Raw genomic sequence first — 23,533 nt, 5'->3', positions numbered from 1 at the left:
GGGACTGTAGACCATTGTCCATCAGTCTCCTCCGTGCCGTGTCTCCTGTACAGTACAGAATGTGTTCAGCCAAATTTACATAAATGTTAGATCGCAATGTGACTCTGAAGTGCTGTAAGTTTGTGGGTTTTGTCTGTGAGAAAACTTGCAATGTCGATGAAACGTTCTGCACTGACAAAGGCTTGAATGTTGAGAGTGTTTAAACAAGGGGAAAAATGTGATAAAATGTTAATACCTGTCTGAGAAAAGTATATAAAGTGTGTGGTGAGGGGTTTTACAGCTGCAAAATATATGTAATAATTGTAGAAAATAAAGCTGACTACTTCACGGATTTCGCCTATTGCGTGATAAACGAGGAACCTCTGTACTTAAATTTTCTTTTTATTACCTTGATCTCTTTCCTCCGGGTGCTCATTGATGGATAAAGATTCACAAGACAAGAAGAGTTTAATTCACCTCTATTTATTGAATACACTGCAAAATACTCTTGAATAACAAAACAAGATTCGTAACCATTCAGGCTCGTACTGCTAACCGTGCTAACTGTCCCTGATCTAATAAATACAAAAACTGGGATCCGGCCGGGTGCTCTGCTCTCTGGTTCATGAAACCTTTTATTGTGAGGCTCTTCCTGGTCTAAACATTGAGTTGTCCAGCCTTATTGGTTGCGGTCAGGCGTTATCTTCTCCCATTGGTCCAACTCGGGTCGAATCCGGGTTTCGGCAGTTGATTCCTCTTTGTCTAAACAGCTCCATCTCCCTCTGCATACAAGCCATTTTCACCTTTCTCTCACCCTCACACGTCTCCATGTTGCATACTAATTCGCACACACGTATACTTGAAAGAGGAACATGTTGCCAAAAATGGGAGACGTTTATCACTCTTGTTAGAGCTAACTCAGCTTCTGTCTTAACCCCAACTGACCACAGCATTCAACTGTCACTTGCCTACTTACGATTATGCACGTATAAGGTAGTGTTACTCATATATCTTACAATTTATTAAAAGAAGCATTACTACTATTCTGCGAAATTGACTTTTCAGAGCTTTTAACCATGTTTAGTAATTTCCTTTCACAATTTACTCTCCTGAAGTTGTATTTGGAGCGATTCCTGGATGTTTGAGCAATCTTTAATGACCTTTTTTTCAAGATGCCATATTGCTGATCAATCCTCATTTTCACTGCCACCAGGATACGCCCACTGCTCGGTACTTACTTCATTCTCCAATTTTATTTTCTTAATCTGTGATAGGTGTTTGATTTGGCAGCATTGCATAGTCATTTTGCTCCCATTGGACACCACAGTTTTCTAACATGGAAGTCATCGTCTTCGTTTCTTTTATTAAGTTGTTTTAGATGAATATTGTGATTTAAAATGTGCAAATTATAACGTTAGAATCGATGGATGTCACATATTATAAGTGTATAGCAAACAGAAGCATGATAGGTCTTCTTTTAAATGGATAGTAAGTTGGGTTTCAACAATTATTTGCAATCCAATCAATCAACTAGCCAAAAAACATCAGAATTTTCTTATGTGTGTTTTAGAGTCTGGACCTTCCACAGATCTGTTGTGGTTATCAAAATACAGTTACTATTATTTTACTTGTGAACTAGTCATGAGTATACTAAAAAAAAATCACACAAATTGCAACAGTATCACTTTATGGTAATATCGAAGAAAGTACTAGTATTATGTGTTGAAAATGACCTTTCACCTTTCATTATGATTAAGGTATCAAAATTGGTATAGAGTATTGAGTTGTGACTAAATATACTTTTGACTAGTACTACTTTCATGCCATTGTCTCAAACTCCAGATATGTAAAATGTATCCAGCTAAAGATGTAGTACCGTAATTCCATCCTCGCAAAGAACTCTCCGTTTCTTAGTTTTTCCTCAACTACCTCAACCGCTGCCTTCTACTTTCTTCCATCTCCTGAGCCTGTATGCTCAGTCTCCAGATGTGAAATGTCATGTAGCTGTTAATCATACGGAGTTCCTTCCTTGTCTGTTCTGGTAGGACACCAAGACACAATTTCATTTAAATATTTGTCACTTTTACTGGAGTGTTGCTATTTTTACCTCTATGTCCATGTGTGTACTATTACCGTACTTATATGCTCTCCACATCTCCAGATGTGAAATGTCACACATAAGATGGGATAAGATGCAATTAATTTAACTCTAGTATTCCAATATACCTCTACTTCTATTTGCGTACTATTACTTATTTGCTCTGCCAGTCTCCACATGTGAATCATATGGAGTTCCTGGTCTGATTTGGTGTAAAGGACGACAAGACACGATTCAATTAAAATATTTCTCACAAATATTCTTGTATTGTAATATACAAATCAAAACAAAATTGCAATTTGTATGGACACAATTGACAGTCGCAAATTTTGTAGTAGCATCGTTTCTTCCACCAACAAAAACTGGAATAAAAAACAAAAAACAAAACTGCCAACCGTGTAGTTTAGATCTGTACAAACATGTTCTGAATTGTGATTCTTATATTAATTTGTCAGTTCATATTCTAACCTTTTTGTCATTTCTTCTGGACATGTTTAACATATGAAATTTGAACAGAATTCTAATGGCAGTTTGAATAATAGCCAGGAAAATCAGTTGGATATTTTTCCCAAATCGTTTAGCCCTAACATTTACCCCGACTTGTATTTGCACACTAAACTGAAATGACCAAAAATTACAAAAGTATGGGAAACAATAATTTAATTTAACACCTTGGGGTCCCACCGGAGGAGCTGGATGATGTGTCTGAGGTGAGGGAAGTCTTTGATGGATGGATTAAAAAAAACACTAACTCCCCCATTAATAGTCTCTTCTAGATCATTGTTGTTTTCACTTATACCAAAGTACAATACTATAACAGTTGCTTAAATATAGAACTTATTCATAATATTAAAATGATTATTATTATTCATATCTAGAACATTTTTAAACTGTCAGCAACTTTAATAATTATTGTGATACAATCCTTAATCACAGTTATTTTGGCTGTGATAATTGTGACACCAAATTTCAACACCGTTCCATGCTTAACTTCTTTTAACCGTATATGTTCCCCAGTCTAGAACATTACTATATTTACTTATTCTTCAATAGATGATGGATAGGACAATCATTTTTGGTGGTCAGTATTTATCTTGGGTACTTTTTCTTTGTAGTAGTCTGCAATGTTTGGTTATTTTTCTGTACTATGATCAGATTTGAGCTGTAGAAAGTTGAATTATGAACTTCTATGACTCATTATAGACACAAACTAACTAAAGTGTTGCATTCTGTCATCCATTTATTGCAGTTCATATTTTTATACATTTAGAATACTGTTTGGGGGCTAATTCTGCCTTATGGTTTGGTTTCAGTATTATCGTTCATCGTTCGACAGGCCTACCCATGCCTACCTTCTTATAACCCTGTCTGTCCCCCCGTCTCCTGATGTGAAATGTCATACCCAGATGTGAGTCACAGGGAGTTCCCGTTTGGAGGGAAGGAGGTACAGTTTTATGTTAAAGAGTTGGAGAGAAAAGGGGGGGCTCTGTGTCTGTCTCTGTGTTTATAAAAACTCAAAACCACAGGAGCTGAAGGGAGGGACCGCTCTGTTTCCACATGGTACAGACAGGACCACTATATCTGCACTTTTCCGCACCACTGTTTAGTCACTCAAACCACGCTCGGGAGTTAGGACATTAAGACGCAGCTTTTTAAGACCGACAAAATGAGGTGGACTTTTTCTATCAGGTAAAAGAAACTAGTATTAATATTCAACTTTTTTTGTTTTTACTGTATACTGTGTCTTCATCTGTTGGTAGTATTATGTAGTTTATAGTGTATTTTGCAGTATTTCTCGTGTTTTCATCCGAGTTAACCTACTACTTCGACTTATCTTGACTTGATTTGATTTGTTTTTAGTGTAACTTCGTCCGTGCGATGCAAACTTTTTTTTACGCTAAAATGGTAAAGTAATTGTTCTGAAAAGTTGAATAAGTAACACCATTTGCTTGTTTCCTCTTCTAATTAAATGCAGACTGTAACTTTTGCCGAAGAATCAACTAACTTTGCTTTGAATGTTCCACAGTATGGCATTAAACTTGTTTCTATTACGCTCAGCAGTTTTTAGCGCAGTGTTTTAAAGTTGCATAGTCCAGATAACGAGTGCAATTATCAAAATATAATGAGGATGTTTTTGTAGCTACAATTAGAGCTGCAACAGTTAATTGACTAATTGCCAAGTGACACGTCAGATCTGTGAAGAGGCGATCCCACTCGTAATAACAGCGCATGTTTTTCAAGGCGTTCTTTTGCAAACACCTCTGCAACTGAATACATGGAAGAGAAGATTTGCTTAATGCCATACTGTGGAACATTCCAACAACACAAGTTACTGGAACACCCACTGGAACACCCACCTTGAATTTATATGGAGACATTGGTGTAACATTGATTATTTAAACGAAACATTCTTGTTACTTGAGCTGTTCTTTCAGATATGATTGTGTTTTTTCTCATTTTTATTGTCTATTTGATAATTTTGAAGATTTTGTGTAGCAAAAGACGAAGTTTAAATCTGTCAACTGGATAGTTCGTTGTAGGAGTGATGACGTTTCGCTGCTCATCCAAGCCACTTCTTCAGTTCTCCAGTTGCAGCCTTTAATGGCCCTATTCACCCTTTAATGGCCCTCCTATTCGCTTTTGTTTCTTTTTGATTGCTTTGGGTTTGAGGATGGAATCATAGATGTAAAGATTTTGTGTATTTACCTACTCTCCCAATTTCTTAGACTAATAAGTTTACCTCTAATTTGTACTTCTACTTCAGTAATATTATTTTAAAGTAGCAACAGTCTTTCTTAAGTACATTTTTGGCCACTCTGCTTGAGACTTTGAAACATTATTTTGATATGATTCGACAAATTAATTGAGCTAGTTGACCAATTTGTTTTTACCAGAGCAGATTGGTTCTTTTGCTCTGGTGCCATCCGACTGTCCAAACCCCTAAACCCTAAACCCCAGAGCCCTCCGCTCAGACTGAGAGAGGACAATGGAAATCCCTGACTGGAGTGAAAACAAAAGCCCTCTGTTCTGTGAATGAATGCTGCTGACTGCTGCACTTGTGTCAAAACACGGCTAATGCTAATGCTAGCTCTCATTAGCAACAGCTGCTTTCACTTACAGCAGAGTGGGGCTGTCACACTCCTACTCCTGAAGCGTGCTCCTACTCCTGAAACGCGCTCCTACTTCTACAAATATTCACATTGGCTGTGTGTGGAATAAATCTGATGACTGCTTTTTTCACATGGGGATTTTTAAAGTTCACTTGGACATTTGAGCGTTTTTAAATAATTTTTGTGATGCCACTGTTCTGATCACAGATTTAGCAACCGAGTAGTAGTCGCAGTAAAAGTAGTAGTCGCAAAAGTAGTAGTTGGTGCAGTAGGAATAGTAGTCACAGCAGTAGTAGTATGCAGTAGTAGTTGTCGTTGTTGTCGTTGTTGTTGTAGCTGTAGTAGTCGCAGTCGCTATAGTAGAAGTTGTAGTAGCACTAGTAGTTGTCACTGTAGTAGTAATAGTTATTGTAGTTGCAGTAGCAGTAGTAATCAGTCGCTATAGTAGAAGTTGTAGTAGTACGCAGTAGTAGTAGCAGTCGCAGTAGTAGTAAGAGTTGTTGTAGTAGTTGTAGTATTAGCAGTAGTTGTTGTAGTAGCTGTAGTAGTCGTAGTATTAGTAGTAGTTGTTGTAGTAGTCATAGTATTAGCAGTAGTTGTTGTTGTTGTAGTAGCTGTAGTAGTCGCAGTCACTATAGTAGAAGTTGTAATAGCATTAGTAGTAGGAGTAGTTCAAGCAGTAGAAGTTGCTGTAGTAGAGGTTGTAGTAGCACTATGCAACTTTTCTGGTGAAAGGTACACCATGGAGATGTTAGTGCTTTGACTGGGATGTTCCACAATATTGAATTAAATATATCTATCTTTAATTTATTAAATTAAAAAGGCGACACTGTGATGTCATTTGCTTGTCTATTTTGAGATAGATAGATTTAATGCCATACTATGAAACGTTAAAAAAACAAAACAAAATTAAGATCCATGGAGACAAGCAAGTAGCAGACCATCCACCAGAAAAAAATCCATATAGTTCACCTTTTAAAGTCATATTTTTTACAAATTTATTTGATTTTTTTTCACCTTAGACCTTTTTTAGATTTCATTGATTAGTCCTTTGTAACCATTTTTCTGTTCTCCATGCCTGATAATTTAATAATGATCAAAAATGTACTGTTACTATGGATTTTCCCTATTGATTGCATTGTACTTTGCCATGAAATATCCAAAAGGTAAATTCACACATGCTGAACCTAATAATTTCTATTTCTGATTAGACCCTAGAACTCACTGTGGTACAAGAAAAACCTGCATTTTAACCACACCTCATCTGTATTAAATAGTATTAGCCTATAGAATGTAGTGACCTTGTCTGAAACCCAGTAGTTTTGAGCTCCGTGGTTAGTATGAGTAGGTCACAGCACTACTCATTTCAGTGCCACCCAATGGAAACCTGTTCTTGGATAATAGTTGTGTCCAGGGTGACTAAATCAGTGGATTAAGCCTGAGCCCAAACCTGACGCTGAGGTGATGCTGCAGTATTTAAAGTTGCCCTGCTTCATTCCAGACACGAGCTGCTCCTCCTTAACACCGCAACAATATGTGAACGGGGCACATTTCTGAGCCATGACTTCACTCAACAAAACTATTACAGCAGACAAAACATAACAGAAAATGACAATTATTATAGTCTGTGTAGTTAAAGCAACATTACGTAACCTTTAGCCCAAAATAGACTGTAATAAAATCATGTATTTTTCGTTGGTTGTTTTTATTACTCATAGAAAAACATGCATTCTTACTCTGAGCAGGCTTGCCTCTCCACAAACCCGACTCTTATTTGGCTTGAGGGTCTGTTCCAGCTCATCTTCATGGAAATGTTGTTCCTTTGGTTGTAATCTTCAGCACTATGGTATAAAGCGTATCCATCTCTATGGAGAATAGTATGGTTTTAACTTTCTATTTTAATCATGCAGGAGAGGTGCCACCTCATATTTGCTTTATATGTGAAACCCACTGTGCCTCAAGGTCCAAAAAACACTATGAGCTCAAAGCCTGTAACTTGTCTTGGTGGTCTCATGTGCTTTTGTTCATGGGGATAAATGTTTTTAAAGCCATATTTTGTAGGCAATGCAGTGACATCGCCATGGAGATAGCTTCAATATCAAATCCTAGTTGCTGATCTGTCTGCTATGTTTTCATAGGTTTAAAGTGATGGAACTTTATAACAAAATATATATTTTAGACATAAATGGTGTCCATAACTGGAAAATGTCATGTGACTGAAACCCAGTCATTATGCCGTCTTAGTGACAGTTCCCTACAGTAAAAATGTACTTTTGGAAAATTTGACGTGCTTTTATAACTTCCTTTGTGAGTGAGTTATAAAAGAGTTTTACAGTCAGCAGCAGGTGGAGTCGTTTAGCTTATTGTTCACGATCTGATTTCCTAATAGCTACATCAGCTTTTGTTCTTGTGTCTTTGAGCAAGACACTTCTTTCACTTCACATGTGTGAATGTGCCTAGAGGCTTCAGCAGCATCAGAATGTGAAGCACAAACTCGTAAAGTGACTTTATTAACATTATGTCAAACCATTGTATTTAAATAGAATTGGATTTTAGTGCTTTTTATAGTTACAGAATTAGTTGCAGCACCAGAATTTATGTAGTAAATGGTGGTTTATGGTATCACCTGAAACTGTTATATATTTGGCAAATGTCTTTCTTGGCTTTTTATACTACCAAGCAGTTCTTGGTAAAAAATAAAAAAAATTAAAAAAATAAATAAACAAAAATATTTGGTCTATTTTAAAAACTGAACGATCATGTTTTAGATTTTCAATAAGAGTTATGGATGGGTCTCGATCTGGTGAGATAAAATTGCTTCAGGATTGTGCACATGAGGAAAATGATCCCGTGAGATTGTTGCCTTGGAGAAAAAGTAGGTTGGACACTGGTGAGTTGTATTGAGAATCCATGATTCAAAAATCAACTTGACCTCAAAATTTATTTATCATAAATTGTGTCAAAATGTTGCGGACTCATTCTTGTCTCGTCTCGTCTTGTAAAAACTGCATCTCATCCCATTAACAATAATATATTTACTTGAAAAATAGAAATAGTCTTAAAATGACCTGAAGCTAAACATATAGTACAGCTCTCTCTGTGTGCCTCTGTGCGTTTCCTCTGGTCTCTGGGTTGTCAGTTTTGTGCATTTGACATGAATGAGGATTGAAAAGCGGACGAGCCGCGTCACTTTGATTTGAACGGAGGCTAAAATAGATGCTCTGAAAGAAGGTCAGGTTTGAGGCGCAGAGGTCAGAGGGCGAAGGGCAGTGGTCTTGTGATTATACGGATTATACAGGAGAGACACAACAGGAGAAGGACAGGGAGTCTTTAGGTTAGTCATATTAAGTCTGTTCACATTTAATAGTTGTGAATAGTTTTAAAGATGGATATATGCATGTTTTTCATTTGTTTTATGATTTTATAAAGGGCTATGGGTCACAGTTTGAAAAGGACCAGCTATAGATAACCAAATGTTTTATTTAATTTAACCGTTGGTGGTATCCCAAAAAGTGAGAGTTCTGTGACTGGTTAAATAAACTTGCATTAAAGGTCCTATATTACACAAAATTGACTCCTGTGAGCTTTAGGACACGTTAGAATGATGTTACCTCCTCAAAAACATCCCTGGAGTTGTCTTTTGCTTCATTCACAAATGTTTGAGTAACCCTTATTATTAGTTTGTTTACATCTCCAAAGCGCAAAATGCTCTGTTCCACCTTGTGATGTCATGAAGTGGTAGTTTTCACGAAGAATTACCTTTTACCTTTTATTCAGTAGAGACTGGCAATTCCAGAGCTGAAATTATCCAAATGATTCTAGTGAAAGTATATGGAGTTTAACAATATTACTGTATGACATCACAAGGTGGAACAGAGTGTTTTCTGTTTGAGAGAAGAACTCAGCCTAAATGTGCAGGGTTTGTAATGTGTGAATGAAATAAAACAAAACTCTGGGTATGGTTTTGAAGAGGAAACACATGTATAACATATAAAGTGTACAAAATAAGCAAAATGTAATATTTTTGTGCAATGCTTTTAAACTTGCCCTTGACTCACTGCTGAATTTGAAATAAAACCCGACAAGTCTGCTCCTTTTTTGGCATGAACTGTGAAGAGAAAGTTGTTTCTTTTGAATCACTCATGCCTTACAAGTCTTACACCCCACAGCAGACAGACTAATCACAACTGTCAAAACTTCAGGGGTAGATTTACTGAGCGTGCCCAGTAGAGGCGTGTCCAGGCTAATTGCCGCTGTAGCATTAGCGGCGTTAGCGGTTTAGCTCAGTGGTGTCCTGTAGGGCGACTGCATGGGGCCCCAAAACCCTAAAGAACATCATCTGACTCTGCACCTGTCAAACTCTGGACAAATTTATTTAGATGTATTTGTGTTATTTTTTACTGTCCCTCATCTCTTTTTTGTCAAATAATAAAATTTTTGTGAATGTCAAGATAATTTGTTTTTTCTGTGACCGAGATTATTCAGATCACAATATAACCCTAAAAGCTAAAACATAATACTGAGAATTTTAAAAGCTAAATTACATAATTTCAATGCTATATAGTCTACTTGAAGATGTTAATACTTTGTTTAGAAAGTTCCACAGTAAACCATTAAACCTATTTATCTCCATAGAGACAAGCAGGTAGATCTGTGGAGAGGCAACCCCACTCATAGTAAAATGCTTTTGAGGTATTCCTTTCAGAAGTAGGTGTAGTGCCGTACTGTAGAACAGGCATGCCCAAACTGTGCTCCGGGAACCAAATGCGGCCCTCAGACCAATTTTTCTTGGCCCTCAAGCTTACACATGAATTGGCCCATATTACCTTAAACAATACTTTTTACTGTACATTTCTGAAAATCTACTTTAACAAGCCCATATCAAATATTTAATGTGTCCCACAGAGTATGTAAGCATGAATAAACGTCTAGTGGTTCAGTCTAACTTGTAGTAATAACGCAGATTTGAAGTATTCACTGTACTGGCGACGAGTCTATGGCCCTCGATTGCCCCTCAGCTTTGTCTGTGTTTTTATATGTGGCCCTTAATGAGAAAAGTTTGGACACCCGTGCTGTAGAACATTTCCGGCAAAGCACAAACCTCTCCATGGAGACAAGCAGGTAGCGTACATTCCATCAGAAAAGTTCCACAATTCTCCTTTATAACCACACCTGGACGTATACTATTTTTTTTATTTGACTCAATATTGCTTTAATGCCATTCACAAACAGAGGAAGGAGTGACCTGATGGCATGTTTATAATCAGAGGATAACTGCTTAGAAGTTTTAGGCGTCTTAGGGTCGAACACACAAATTCGAAATGTTATAAAAGGTTATTTTAGTTTATGTCGCCTTTCATCTCCATCTATGCCAAATGCATTTCCAGAGCAGTTCTTTGACAAACACTCCTCCTCTCTCCTCCTCTCTCCTCTGATAGAGCACTCCAGCGTTGGTGTTCACAGTGGGGTTGGACACAGCTGTATTTGCTCTGCTCTGCTCCTGCTGTTTCACTCTGCAGCGTCACATGTCTCACCTCAGACTCTGAAGTAGAGGTCCTGTTAGATCCAATTACAGAGCGGACTTCCATATTACATATACTTAGACTGTGTTTACACTTGTCCTGGTTTGGCCCTGGGTTAGTCATGATGTAGACTTGGTTTGGCCCTGTTCTAGTCCTGGTTTAGTCCTTGCCTAACCACAGTAATTCCTATATTGTCCAATACATGAGAAATGGAACAATAATCTTTGGAGGTCAATATTTACCGTTGGGGCTTGTTTTTTGTACTAGAGGGGAGCTATGTGTTATTTTTCTGTGCTGTCATTAAACGTTTAAACTAACCACCTCTAATTGTGTGTATTTGACCCAATGACACGCAAAGCTTCACACATGCAGTTATCATGTGATTATGTGCCGTTAGGTCACTTCCTTCTGTTTGTGAATGAGATGATCTACTCAAAAGAAGTGACAAAAACAATACTTAAACTCGTCCAAGGTCATTTTCACACATGTGGACCATTAGATTTAGTTTGCTTTACTTTACTTTTGGGTCGGTCTTGTTCAAACTGCACATTATTTACCTCAATAGTGCATCATGAGGCACGTGGGAGTCCATCAGCTGATCGTCAAACGGATTTCCAACATGCTTTAAGGGACAGAGCTCCGTGAATATGCGCACACACGCTCACGTCCCCTATACACACTGGTCTTTTTTTTCACCTGGCAGAGGAGAAAATTTTTTTTTAACGACACACACACAGACCCAGGCTCACAATCATCAGGCGAGAGTGCCAAACAGCAACTCTACAGTGCCCATTCTTACACACCTTTTTGTCCAATTCCAACCATTTTTACTGTCACGGCGGCCTGTGTAGGTAGGCCCATGGTCAGCCTTGTTCACATGCTCTCAGACCAGCCATTTACTGTGGTCCAGAGTGTGACTGTTGAGTTCACACCAGCCCAAGCACTGCTCTCGGAGTGAATGCTTCTTTACGTCCACCTAAGTCGCACAATAGCTCTGATTAGACTGATGGAAATGGATGCCATGACCTTTTTATTTTGTTCATTGAAACTACCTTTTATTTTGTGAAATGAAACTGCCAGAGTGTAAATTGTCGCTGCATGTTGGATGGAATTAACGACAGTTGATGACATGGGTTGAGGTATGAAGTTTAAAACTCATTGCTACTTCCTATATTTTTGTATTTTTTTATTTTTTTTACTCCACAGACTGACACTTAACTTTTATAAATACTAGTCTCCCACCAAACCAAATTGGAAAAACATGAATACCTGTCATATGCAATTCAAACTAAACCTGATATATCTGCTCATCTATCGATATGTTGTTGTGAAAATAAGTTCAAGGTTGTGAGGTAGAGTTGGATTACCCCCCTCCACTGCCGCTGCTTGACAGTAGCCTTGTACAATAGCTGCACACAATCATTTTACGAACTCTCGCGCCTGACTTTGAAACTCGAGGGTGCACTTTTATAACGCAACAGTGTGACTTACTAACTTAAGAGCATACAATAACCCCCTTTTTAAAAAAATCACAAAGGTCCCTTGTGTGCTCTGTAGGTTCACAATGTATTCTGTTATGTTTAGAGATTGACCAATATGAGTTTTTTTCACCGCTGATGCCACTACCAATTGTTTAGAATCCTGACAAACTGATGGCCGATAAGCTCTGCCCATATTTTTAGGCTGATTTTGATCATTTTTCTCCAAATTCTGCAGTGTACATTTACTACAAACACGCCCATGGCCCTTTTTACCACAAACCTATAAGAGTTGAAATGATTGTTCCTACCAGAAACATTCTCACTGATATAATGTAAATCTATATGTTACTTACTTACTGCTTTGTGTGTGTATGCATTTATATTTTCTACAGACAGGTGTTGAAAACTTGCATCGTTGAGTGTTTTAGCACAAGTGCATCAGGCTTTCCCGATGTGTTTTTCACCGATGCATTAAAAAGTGCAAATATCAGCCCGAGATATCTGCCAACCCATATATATCCAGTCTGCCTCTAATTTACTTTTGTTTTGGTCAAAGTAGGTGACAGTGTTTGACAACCTCTGAACGTTACCCCTCTCTCCCCTCAGTGACCCATCATGGAGGTGCCCCCGCGGCCCCAGCCCCCCACCCTCCTCCTGCCTCTGGACCGGCCCATGATGCCCGACCTGCTCCATGACCACACCCAGTTGGACGATCTGTTTAGCCCCGAAGACGACGACTTTTTTGTGGGATCGGACGAGAGCTCAGACCTGCTGGACTGCAACTCCTCCGTGTTGAACATGAGTATCTGCTCACAGGTAACCACAGCAACGGGACACGTTTAAGACTTTAAATCAGAAAGAAGTTGCATTGGTATATGCAAGTTGTATTGGTTTTTATTATTATTTTTTTTTTATTGATTATCACATCTCACCTCATTTGATTTTTATTCATACTTTCAAAATACAAAAATAACCACTTATTTAAACCCATTTTTAAAGGAATACACCTGCTTGCCATTGCTTTGTGTTGATTGTTCCACAGTATGGCATTAAACTTGAAACATTATCTCCATGGACCACAAGCAGGTGATGCTTCTAGGCCAAATTACAGGTCAGGTCTGTGGAGAGATGTGCATGCTTGGAAAACATGCTTTCTTACAATGCATGTATTTTAATGCAGGTATTATTAGCAACATAAATCATATATTGTAGATAGTTTAATATTAAGCTTTAGAGCATTCCAGTCAAACCAATAACACTGCAAAGGAAAAAATAAAGAAATATGAACAAATATATATTTTTGTAGCCGTTTTCATGCCCCTCCCATCAGTGCATACTGTTAAAGTGACTTGAATGTGTAAGTTCCTGGTTGTTTTAGGAGAAGCATATTAACAATGGCAGTTACATCTGTCGCTCAGCCTCAGGACACGCGGCTATAGAAATAGACCTTGACAGAATATGACTGTTGGAAACGTATGTGGGTTAAAGGTCCTATATTATACCAATTGGATTCTTGTGACCTTTAAGCCACGTTAGAAGGTTGTTATACTTCATCAAAAACATACCTGGGGTTGTGTTTTGTTTCACTCACACATGTTTGAGTATCCCTTTATTATTAGTCTGTCTACATCTCTAAAGCCCAAAATACTCTGCTGAAGTGGTAGTTTTCAAGTTAACAGCTCCTTTTTACCTTTTGTTCAGTAGAGATTGGCAATTCCAGGACTGAAATTACACAAATGATTCTAGTGAAAGTGTATGCAGTTTAAAAACACAGTGGAGCACTTCCTGTATTAATAAAGATGGATTAGATGATGGATTAGATGATAATTTTAAAACCACATGTTTTCTTTTCACACATATTGTAACACCAAATTTTGACATTGTGTAATCTCTACCCTCAGGACAGTTTTATCGAGCTGAAGGAGCAGAGCGATGAAGTCCAGAGGAAAAGTGAAGAGGAGAAATCCCAGGAGATCCAAGCTCAGAGACAGAATCTGGCTCTTCAGGAACTGCTCGAGTCGGAACGAAACTACCTCCGAATGTTACAACTGAGCTCTGGATTCATCCGGGAAAACCTGCTCAAAATACAGGTATAAAGAGGAGGGTTGTGTTTAATGTTTAATATGTGCAATACTATTCTTGCACATATCAATTTGACCAGATTTTAACCATTATTTAACCAAGATATCTTACCTCGTGTCACACTTTCTTCATTGTGGTGATACTAGCATACTCCATTACGTTACTCTTGGAAGGGTCTAATGTCTGCTACAAGTTTTTTTTTTTTTTTATTTCTCTTCCTGAATAAACTTAAGTGTAATATATTTGCCTCTTCCAGCCTCCCCTTGTAAACGTGGACTGTCTGTTCGAGCATCTGCCTGAGGTGGTCTCTGTGACCAGTCGACTCCTTGACTCTGTGGACCAGGACCAACTCCAGCCCAGAGACCCTAACTTCCTCCAGAACTTCTGTAAGACCCACCTTCCGTACATTTAGCCAATAATTCTCTGTGGAGCACTGCCCTCTTCTAGGCCTGGTTTAGTCCTAGATTTGTTTTGGTCGAGTCCACATTTATACCTGATAGTTGGCCTTTGTTTACAGGATAGATGCTATAGTTAATTGTTAAAGAAGCAGCTGCCCATGTCCAACCAGGAAGTAGAACTATAAACGTCTTCAAGATGGTCAAACATAGGAAAACTAGGCAAGATTTTTTGTAAAATTGTAAATATAATGATGTTTATTATATTAAATGAGTATTCTAACCCGTTCAAGCCAAGATTTATACAGATAGAACTAGCTCAAAGGAAAAAAAAAAACATTCTAGGATGCATGAATGTACTGTTTTATTCTGTATAATATTTCCATGTACCCCATGTTCATTCAGGAAGTGGGTTTGGTGTCGGTCACACTTCTCTTGTTCTCTTGTCACCCAATACTCTTTGAACACAGGAAGCAAACATCACTTCAGCTTTGTTTTTGAGATTGGAACAAGATTCATGCAGCATTAAACACACTCTGTAGACTAATGCATGCCAACAAAAGTGCATAATGGGGAAGTCTTCCAGCTAGGTACTCCTTATCGTAACGTTCACTCAGATGTAGAGAAGGGATCCTGGGTTGAACTTGACAGAGAATGGGTCAAAACCAGAGCACAGTCTTTCCTATGGGGTTTATAAAGTACATTTACTTGTTTCCCAAAGGATTTATATGGAACTCCAAAATTGCATAACAAACCCGAGTTAGCAACTTTTTTCAACATGCAAAAAGAAGCATGGAATTGTAATGAAAGCAATTTGACGGCAGATATATTGAGATGTTGATTTATGGACTTAAACAGCACAGGAGAACTTCAAATAGGTGCATCACAAAAAATTCAAAATTGCATGTTTTTATCGGTCTTACAAGGAGCTGACTTACAAGGATTCATCAAACAAGCATGAATAAAGTAAAATGCAATGTCAGATATGTTTTTGATGAGGGAACAACGTTATGACACAATTGAAGCTAAAGACAGCCATAATATGTGTTCTTTAAAGCTTTGCACATTCACGAAACGCCATGCGGGTAAATACTACAGATGTGCCAAACGGTTTGAGGTCTAGAAACAAAATGGACAAATACCTTATTTCTCTTTTAATAGTAGTCTAACTAGCTGATCCTGTCCTATGCCTTGTATCCCTGACAGGTAACGCCTTCCTCAGCCTCTCCTCAGACATGGAAATGGCCTATAAAGAATATCTGTCCAACTACAACCAGGTGACCACGTGGGAGGTCAACTGCAAACAGAAGGAGGCGCTGTGGGACCAGGTCGTCAAAGTCCTCAAGAGCTCTGCGTAAGTTAAAACTATATTCAATTATGTATTAAATTACATGCTGTTCATTAGATCTGACCTCCAAGGATGACTGGAATGCACCATAATCCAATATTATTCTCCCTTGGCAACACTGATAATTGGTAATTCATCAAGTTTATGTTAGCCGAACGGTAAGGTAGAGATGGCATGAATATAAATCTGAGCCAATGTTTGTGAAGGGGGTCGAAGGGGAATGCTCCACAGAATGGCATTAAAGAGAGGGTATTATGCAAGATCAACTGTTTGCAACTTTGTACCATGTTATAATGTTCCATCCATGTGATGCACACTGCTTGTGTTGTGATATCGCTCTGAAGTGACTTAACGCGGGGAGCAAAAGGAAGCGGGACTCAGAACGTGAAAAGTGAAAGTGAAAAGTGAAACTTGTCAAACATGTTAATATGTTTGTTGTCGAGTGAATAAAGCATTTTCAAAACAATAAAAGATAACACTGTGATCTAAATATGTTATTTGTTTGCAGTTAACACCCCACAGAGTCTAATACCCCCTCTTTAAACATATTTATCTTTAATTGGCACCACCAGGTCTTTTGAAGGTACTTTGAAGAAATTAAAAAAACTGTAATGAAATAAAAGCTAGTTGGATATATTTAATGTCATACTGTGGAACATTCCAGGCAAAGCAGTATCCTTGGAGAACCTCTTACTATGAAAGTTACACATTGTACTGTACTGCTCCTACTCCCTCTGCCACACCTGGGGATTGTTTTTATATTTCATTCTTCTGCAAACAGGTCTAAGGCTGTGGGACTGAACTTTGAACACATGCAATACACTTGCGTCATTTAGAAAACTACTGATATATGTGGAACAGTCACCTTTAGTTTATTACTATTACGGCACGCATTCGTCATTTGTTTGTTTGTTTTGGTTCCTGCTTTACCATTTTCATTATAAGGCATTAGTGAACTTCTGTAGTTTGTAATACCATTCACATAACAATAAGATCACTAGGGCAATGAACTGAAACTGCTTTTACCTGAGTGTGTCTGACCTGATTTGATGGTTTCAACTCAAATAGTGCACATGCAGACCACTACATAGATTTCTCACACACTTTAAATGGGAGTAAACTATTGATTCTATTGACAGTTCTGTTATATAAGCATTTAAATCTAACCTTGTCCAAACTACTCAAATCCAGAATAAAGATGCGCTGTGGAACTTTTTTATTAATATGGTCAACCACCTTCTTGTCTCAGTGGAGATGTTATTGTTTTGCCTGGAATGTTAAACCTGTCCATCTTAGTAAATTTTGGGCATTTAAATTATTTATTTATTTATTTTTTTAAATCTTTTTTGTTAACGTTTTTAATAGGTAAAGCAAAAAATTAAATAAATAAATAAATAGATGATGATGATGATAATAATTGAATCAGTATACAAAGTAATTACATAAAGTAGACAACAGATGTATAATAAAATCAATAAAAAATAAATAAATAAAATTTAAATAAAAGTTTGTCAAAGTAAAGTAAAGTAAGGCATTTTTAATCTTTAATAAAATACAACCAAAATAAATTTGGTTCGTTGCCCTACACCAGAACGCTGCAATATGTTGAATTCAAGCCATTTCAACTAAAGGTGGACACAAATTCCTTGAAGTGTGCTTGGTTATGTATATATAGATTAACATGGTACTTGATGGTATGAGTTAATTGCATCATTTTCATATCGTCCTATCTTTATTTTGCAAAATATAAACGCATTTGTTCTCTCTCCCTTCAGTCCGGAGTTGAAGGCGTCCTCTCTGAGTTTCTTCTTGGTGATGCCGGTGCAGAGGATCGCGCGTTATCCTCTGCTCCTCCAGACCATCCTAAAGCACACAGACCCCTCCCACCCCGCGTACGCCCTTCTGGAGAAGACCGCCCACACCTCTGTCAACATCAACTGTCGCATCAATGAGTACAAGAGGATCAGGGAGTTCAGAGAAGTCGGTGAGTCTCAAATAATTGGTTACATGTGGATACTGAAGGGACTGTATCAGATTTTTACTGGCTTAAAAACGTGAAAAACAGAACTACTGTATTTTCCGCACTATAAGGCGCACCTAAAAGCCTTTAATTTTCTCAAAAACCCACAGTGCGCCTTATAATCCGATGCGCCTTATATATGGATCAATATTGGTCAATTATGACACCCGTAGTCAGGAGGCGTCGCCGAAGTAATAGCGGTAATAACGGGGAGACGGGTAGTCAGCGCCGAGTGACATACGCCACAATCTGCCAATGGATGCCTGGGCTGATATATCAGTCTCAACTGTGGTCCGAGCTTTCGCGAAGGCAGGAATTCTCACTGAACTCCCAGACAACAGCAGCGACACGGATAATGGCGATTTTGACGAGACAAAATCGGGCACTTTGAATGCCGAGCTCACAAATTTGACTTTTTACCTTATTTTTAACACATTTAAATGTATTCGCTGTAACATCCCACTCCCACTGGTTTATAAAGGTCTGTTAAATCACCATTAAACCTACGAATGCCATTAGCTGAGGACACGTCACATAGAAAGAACACAGAAAAACCTTTTGGGTCGCAGGATCTGGCAACCCAAAGTGAGGAGCTCATTCTTCTTTCTGATTGTCTCTTGTCTAATAAAGAAATCAACATTATACATACAGTTGGTATCAAAATCAATATTGGATCTGAACATTTTTACTTTGTATCTGAGGACACAGACAGATTTATAAAATGTAAAAAAAAAACTAAAAAAAACCCACATATTATCTTTAATGAGCACTGTTTAATAATCTAAATGGCTGTTGTCAGTATATAAATAAAACCATACAATTTGAGTGTCTAGAAAAGTGGACAAGACAGAATCATCGTTTTTTGCACCAACATTTAGAAATTTTTAACAAGATCTCATTGGTTTGAAATAAATCCTCCATTTTGTTTTCCACAGCTAATAAATACAAGAAGACAGAGACCCTGAGTATTAAAGACATGATAAACCGACTGAACACTCACAGCATCTTTAAGAAGACAGCACGCCTCAGCCAGCAGATCAAACATGAGACTGGCATTGTTCCTAAGGTTTGGATGCTATTTTTACACCTTTTATAGATGTGTACTGATGAAACGCTGTTAAGGATATTTTAGTCTGACAAGTACAAAAATACTACTTTGTTTCAGCGCAGGATTGTAGAAAAGGTGTTTTTTATAAAGTTTGTGAAGATCAAACCCAAATTTCACAGTGTTTATTTCTGTGTTGGCGCTAATCAAGAATTGCTGCAAATATTGTAGATTTAAAAAAGTGCTTCTGACAGATTAAACTACTCATTTCACATCATTATATTTCAATTTCATCTAAAAATGTTTTCTTTTTTTTCTAAAATTATGATCGTTTATTATTGTATGTTGTGGTTGGAAACATGGTTGCAGCAGATTCTATGTAGATGTAGTTCTACAAGTGAAATCTAGCAACCATAATGTAAACAAAGGTTCAAATCTATCAAATTTACACTAAAAAGCTAATACATATGTTTAAACCTTAAGAAAAATGCCTTCTTTGTGTGTAAATTGTCTCTGCACTTTGGATGGAATCTTTGTCATTGATGCCAAAGGTAACGGGGTTATTCTGTTTTGGAACGTGGTGCTACTTCCTGTATTGTTGTACTTCTCAACTGCCACTTAACAGATGTAAAACTATGATAAATATGTACCAACACTCTCACATCAAACCAATTGTAATTAGAAAAACATAAAAATGTGTCACGTGGACTTTAAAATATACCTAAATCAGAAGTTTTCAACCTTTTTTGAACAGAGAAAAGGGTTAAACACAATATGATAAAACAGCCTGTTATTAAATGTTTGATTTAATGATTTTTTTCCCCAATATGATGTTGCAACTCCTTGAAATTGACCTGTGACCCCCTAGGTTGAGAACTGTTGACTTAATGTTTGGCTTAAAACCTCGTGTTTACAGTTGGTGGATGAGGAGTTTGACGCTCTGGAGGGATTCTTTTACCTTTTGGAGAAATGTATCCTGGAACTTTTGGAGAACGTGGAGACCTACCTCAGCCACCTACAGGTAACTGACTGAATCAAGAAGTTTTTAAATCTGACAGGACCAAAGTAATCAGTCTGACTTCCTTCCTGATAATGAAACTCTGATTGTGGCTGTAGCGTTTGGATGTCCGTTGTGTTGTGTGCATGCTTCCTGTAAATAACTGTTACAATTTAAGAGACTATCGCTCACGCCTCACAGCAAGAAGGTTCCAGGTTTGACTCCTGGGTGCCTGGCCTTTCAGTGTGGAGTTTGCATGTTCTCCCTGACAGTGGCATTATTAAATCAAAATGTCATAAACTAATGAACAGTTTCTGAGTTTCATGAATAATGCAGTTTATTCATAAATCTCTTCTATCTCGACACCTTCAGTCACAATAGTTCAACCTTTATTTGGTTAAAAAACAGATATTTAGTAAAAAATCTATTGTTTGACTTGGCAGCTGAATTGCTGACTAGTCGATTACTAAAATAATTCTTGCTACAGACCTCTCCTTCATACCTCTAAACAATTTGTTACTCAAAAAGCAAAAAAAATATTGGGTGGAAAAATTCTCAAACTGTATTTTTATAGCTTTTTTTTATGACTGGAAAACTAGCTGAAATGCACACTTGGTCTCTACATTGGAAAGTGTACGTTTGGTTTTCCACTGTAGCCGTGACCGCTGCTGCAGAAGCTTAAATGAATGCACAGTTTTTGTTTTTTTTCTCCTGTAAAATGAGTCACGAGCTCAAACTTCCTGAGTCAAACACATGAGTCTCTGTGAGTGCTTCTACTCTAAATTTAACCTTTGGAAATATTTATTCCTGACAGAAACCACAAGTCAATAACCAACATTTTAGTTTCCTACAATCCAACAACTATGCAAGATTTATGTGGGTACTTGAAACTGTTGGATTGCATAATATATTTAGTTTTTATTTCTTTTTGGTTTTTTCTCATTCTCATTTGAATATACTGCAGCAGCACATGCACTGATTCATGAGGTTTAGGCAGTGAGGATTCAGATCAGAGAGTCCTTTTATTTATTTATAACTGGATTTTAGAATTGAACCTGGCAACCTAAATGAGAGACTCATGTGAGGCTCATTTTGCATTAGAATTGTTATCAGTAAAAGCTGTATTTGATTTGCATATGTTTACCTCATAGCTAGGGACACAGATAGATCATGTTTATGAAATCTGAAATAAAAAATATTACACACAATTCCTTTAAATATTATAGTTAATAGTGTTTTGATCACAGAAAAATGGCTGAATGGAATGCCACAGGATCCGTACAGGATAGATGGAAGAATTATGATTTTATTTTAACTTTGCATGCTAATTACAATGCCACTGATATATTCTTCCTCTATGTGTTTGCACTATTTGCTAAACTGAATTTATACTTCTCTTCTGTTCTAATAATGGCATTAAAGGTGATTATGAGGGAAAAAAAATAAAAATAAAAATAAAGTTTATTTATAGAGCACATTTAAAATAACTTCAGCTGACCAAAGTGCTTCACTTAAAAGTCAAATAAATAAACAAAAAACAAATGCACACATAACACTATACACAGGAAAAGAACAATAAAACACCAAGATATCCTGTTTAGCTAGTATTAAATGCCAGGGAGAAAAAGGGGTGGGTCTTCAGTTTAGTCTAAAACTGTGTTAAAGAGTGAAAATATATGACAAACAAAAAAAAAAAAAGAAATGTTACTGGCTCAAGTAATAATGCGTAATATTCCCACTTTAGAGGTACAGTATCCAACTTTCTGGATGTGGCACGTCACCTGCATGATTCAGTGGAAATAGAAAGTTAAAACCATACTTTGGAACATGGATAGATGAGTTATATCCCATACTGTAGAATGTTATAGCCAAAAGAACGATATTTCCATGGAAACAAGTAAGAGGAAGCCCTTTTCCAGGCCGAATAAGAGTCAGGTTTGCAGAAATTGCACTGTAAATAAAGGTTTTAATAGATGTTAAATTGCTGTGTTTAATATATGTCCTGATACTAACCCCTGTGTGCGCTGGTTTGTGTTAGGCCTTTCTCTCGTATAAGACGGAGGAGTTTGACCTCTACATGGACGCTCAGAGAGAGGCTGTCTGTTATAAAGAGATTACCACAGCGCTCAGACAGTGGATCCTGCCCACGTTTGTGAGTACACAGCATGTTTAGTCTGCACTCTGCGCTCTACTGGGACTCGTGTTTAGAAGTGGGTTAGCCCGTGTTTGTGCATGGCTGTATTTTTTATCTCATCTCATACTTGTGTGGGATCTGATTTTAGTTTTTGAGCGGCATTGGCTTAATGGGTTGAGTATTTGCCCACCAACGCAAATGTCTGTGGTTGATTCCAGTGTGTCTTTGAAAGATGAACTTTTTTTTTATGTATAAACTGGGGAATAATCATAACTAATCGATATAAAAATAATCATTCCATTTTATTTTGATAATTAATTAATTATTATCTGGTCTATACAGCTTCTAAAACACATGTGCAAAGACCTTTTTATAACAAGGACGGTGACATTATTAAATCAGAATGTAATAAATGCATTATTATACTTGTGGGATTCATATTTTTATCCTTTAAGGCGCTGTACCAGAGTTTTACTGTCTTAAAAGTGTGAAAAAACTGAACTTTATACAGTTTCCACTGGTCCAAAGTTATTCCGCACTTACCTTATGCATTCTGAGCATCATAATTATTCACTGCAAGAGTTTATAAGCACTTATTTATACAATATATCTGTACTGGTGCAAGACAAATTTTGCTGAAATACATGGGAAATATTGGGTACAGGACCTTTTAATTCTGATTAGTTTAGTCTGTATTAGCCCTACATGAGTCTATTTACATCTTTCCTCTGACCTCTGATCCTTCCCTCCTGTCTCCTCTTTTCCCTTGTTTACTGTTTCTCTGTCTGTTCAGGAAAAGCGATTACGTGCCCTCATTCACAAACCTCTCTGTGCGCTCCGGGACCTCCTAGTCGGACCCAGGAATCTGATCCGGAAAAGACTGGACAAACTTTTGGACTACGAGCTTATTGAAGCCAAGAGCAACCTGAGCTACGAGGAGCAGGCTGCAGCCAATACGTACAAGTAAACAACTACACACTAGAACCACACATTGCAAAAACACACTACAACCTCACGGCTGGGACTTGACCAGGACTAGACTGGGACTAAAGCTAATCAAAGCCATGAGCCAAACTCTTGTGATTATGTTTGTTTTGCAATTTTTTTCCTTGGTGAAACACTGTCTGAAGATAAAACTTCACTCGATCAGGACAGGGCCTCTGTTATTATAGGATCAGAGAGTTGGACTAAAACACTATTTTTAACCTCCTACACACGTGCATGTATTAGAGGACATGACAGAACATATCATTTGAGTAATTTTGGTTTTCAGTGCACAGATCACAGGCTGTGCCAGAGCCATATCTGAAACTAAACACCAT

At 37.5% G+C, this 23,533-nt stretch overlaps 1 protein-coding gene across 2 annotated transcripts in view; it reads left to right on the top strand.

Moving 5' to 3' along the window:
* arhgef37 (Rho guanine nucleotide exchange factor (GEF) 37) overlaps positions 1–23,533 on the top strand; it is a 35,533-nt gene that overhangs the window by 5,448 nt on the left and 6,552 nt on the right. Inside the window, exons 1-10 of one of the 2 annotated variants that reach the window (XM_033974669.2) lie at positions 3,677–3,766; positions 12,797–13,006; positions 14,092–14,280; positions 14,529–14,658; positions 15,874–16,021; positions 17,791–17,999; positions 18,971–19,101; positions 19,997–20,101; positions 22,116–22,229; positions 23,005–23,174. In XM_033974669.2, the coding sequence (XP_033830560.1) occupies positions 12,806–13,006; positions 14,092–14,280; positions 14,529–14,658; positions 15,874–16,021; positions 17,791–17,999; positions 18,971–19,101; positions 19,997–20,101; positions 22,116–22,229; positions 23,005–23,174 (1,397 nt within the window). In that variant the 5' untranslated portion in view covers positions 3,677–3,766; positions 12,797–12,805. Of the gene's footprint in view, positions 1–3,676; positions 3,767–12,796; positions 13,007–14,091; positions 14,281–14,528; positions 14,659–15,873; positions 16,022–17,790; positions 18,000–18,970; positions 19,102–19,996; positions 20,102–22,115; positions 22,230–23,004; positions 23,175–23,533 lie in introns of those variants that run through there. The other variant, XM_033974670.2, reaches the window with a different exon arrangement.

This window comes from Periophthalmus magnuspinnatus, chromosome 10 (assembly GCF_009829125.3).
Source record: "Periophthalmus magnuspinnatus isolate fPerMag1 chromosome 10, fPerMag1.2.pri, whole genome shotgun sequence".
Lineage (NCBI taxonomy): Eukaryota > Metazoa > Chordata > Actinopteri > Gobiiformes > Gobiidae > Periophthalmus > Periophthalmus magnuspinnatus.
Note: the sequence above shows the minus strand (reverse complement) of the source record. Positions and strands in the feature narration are given on the sequence as shown.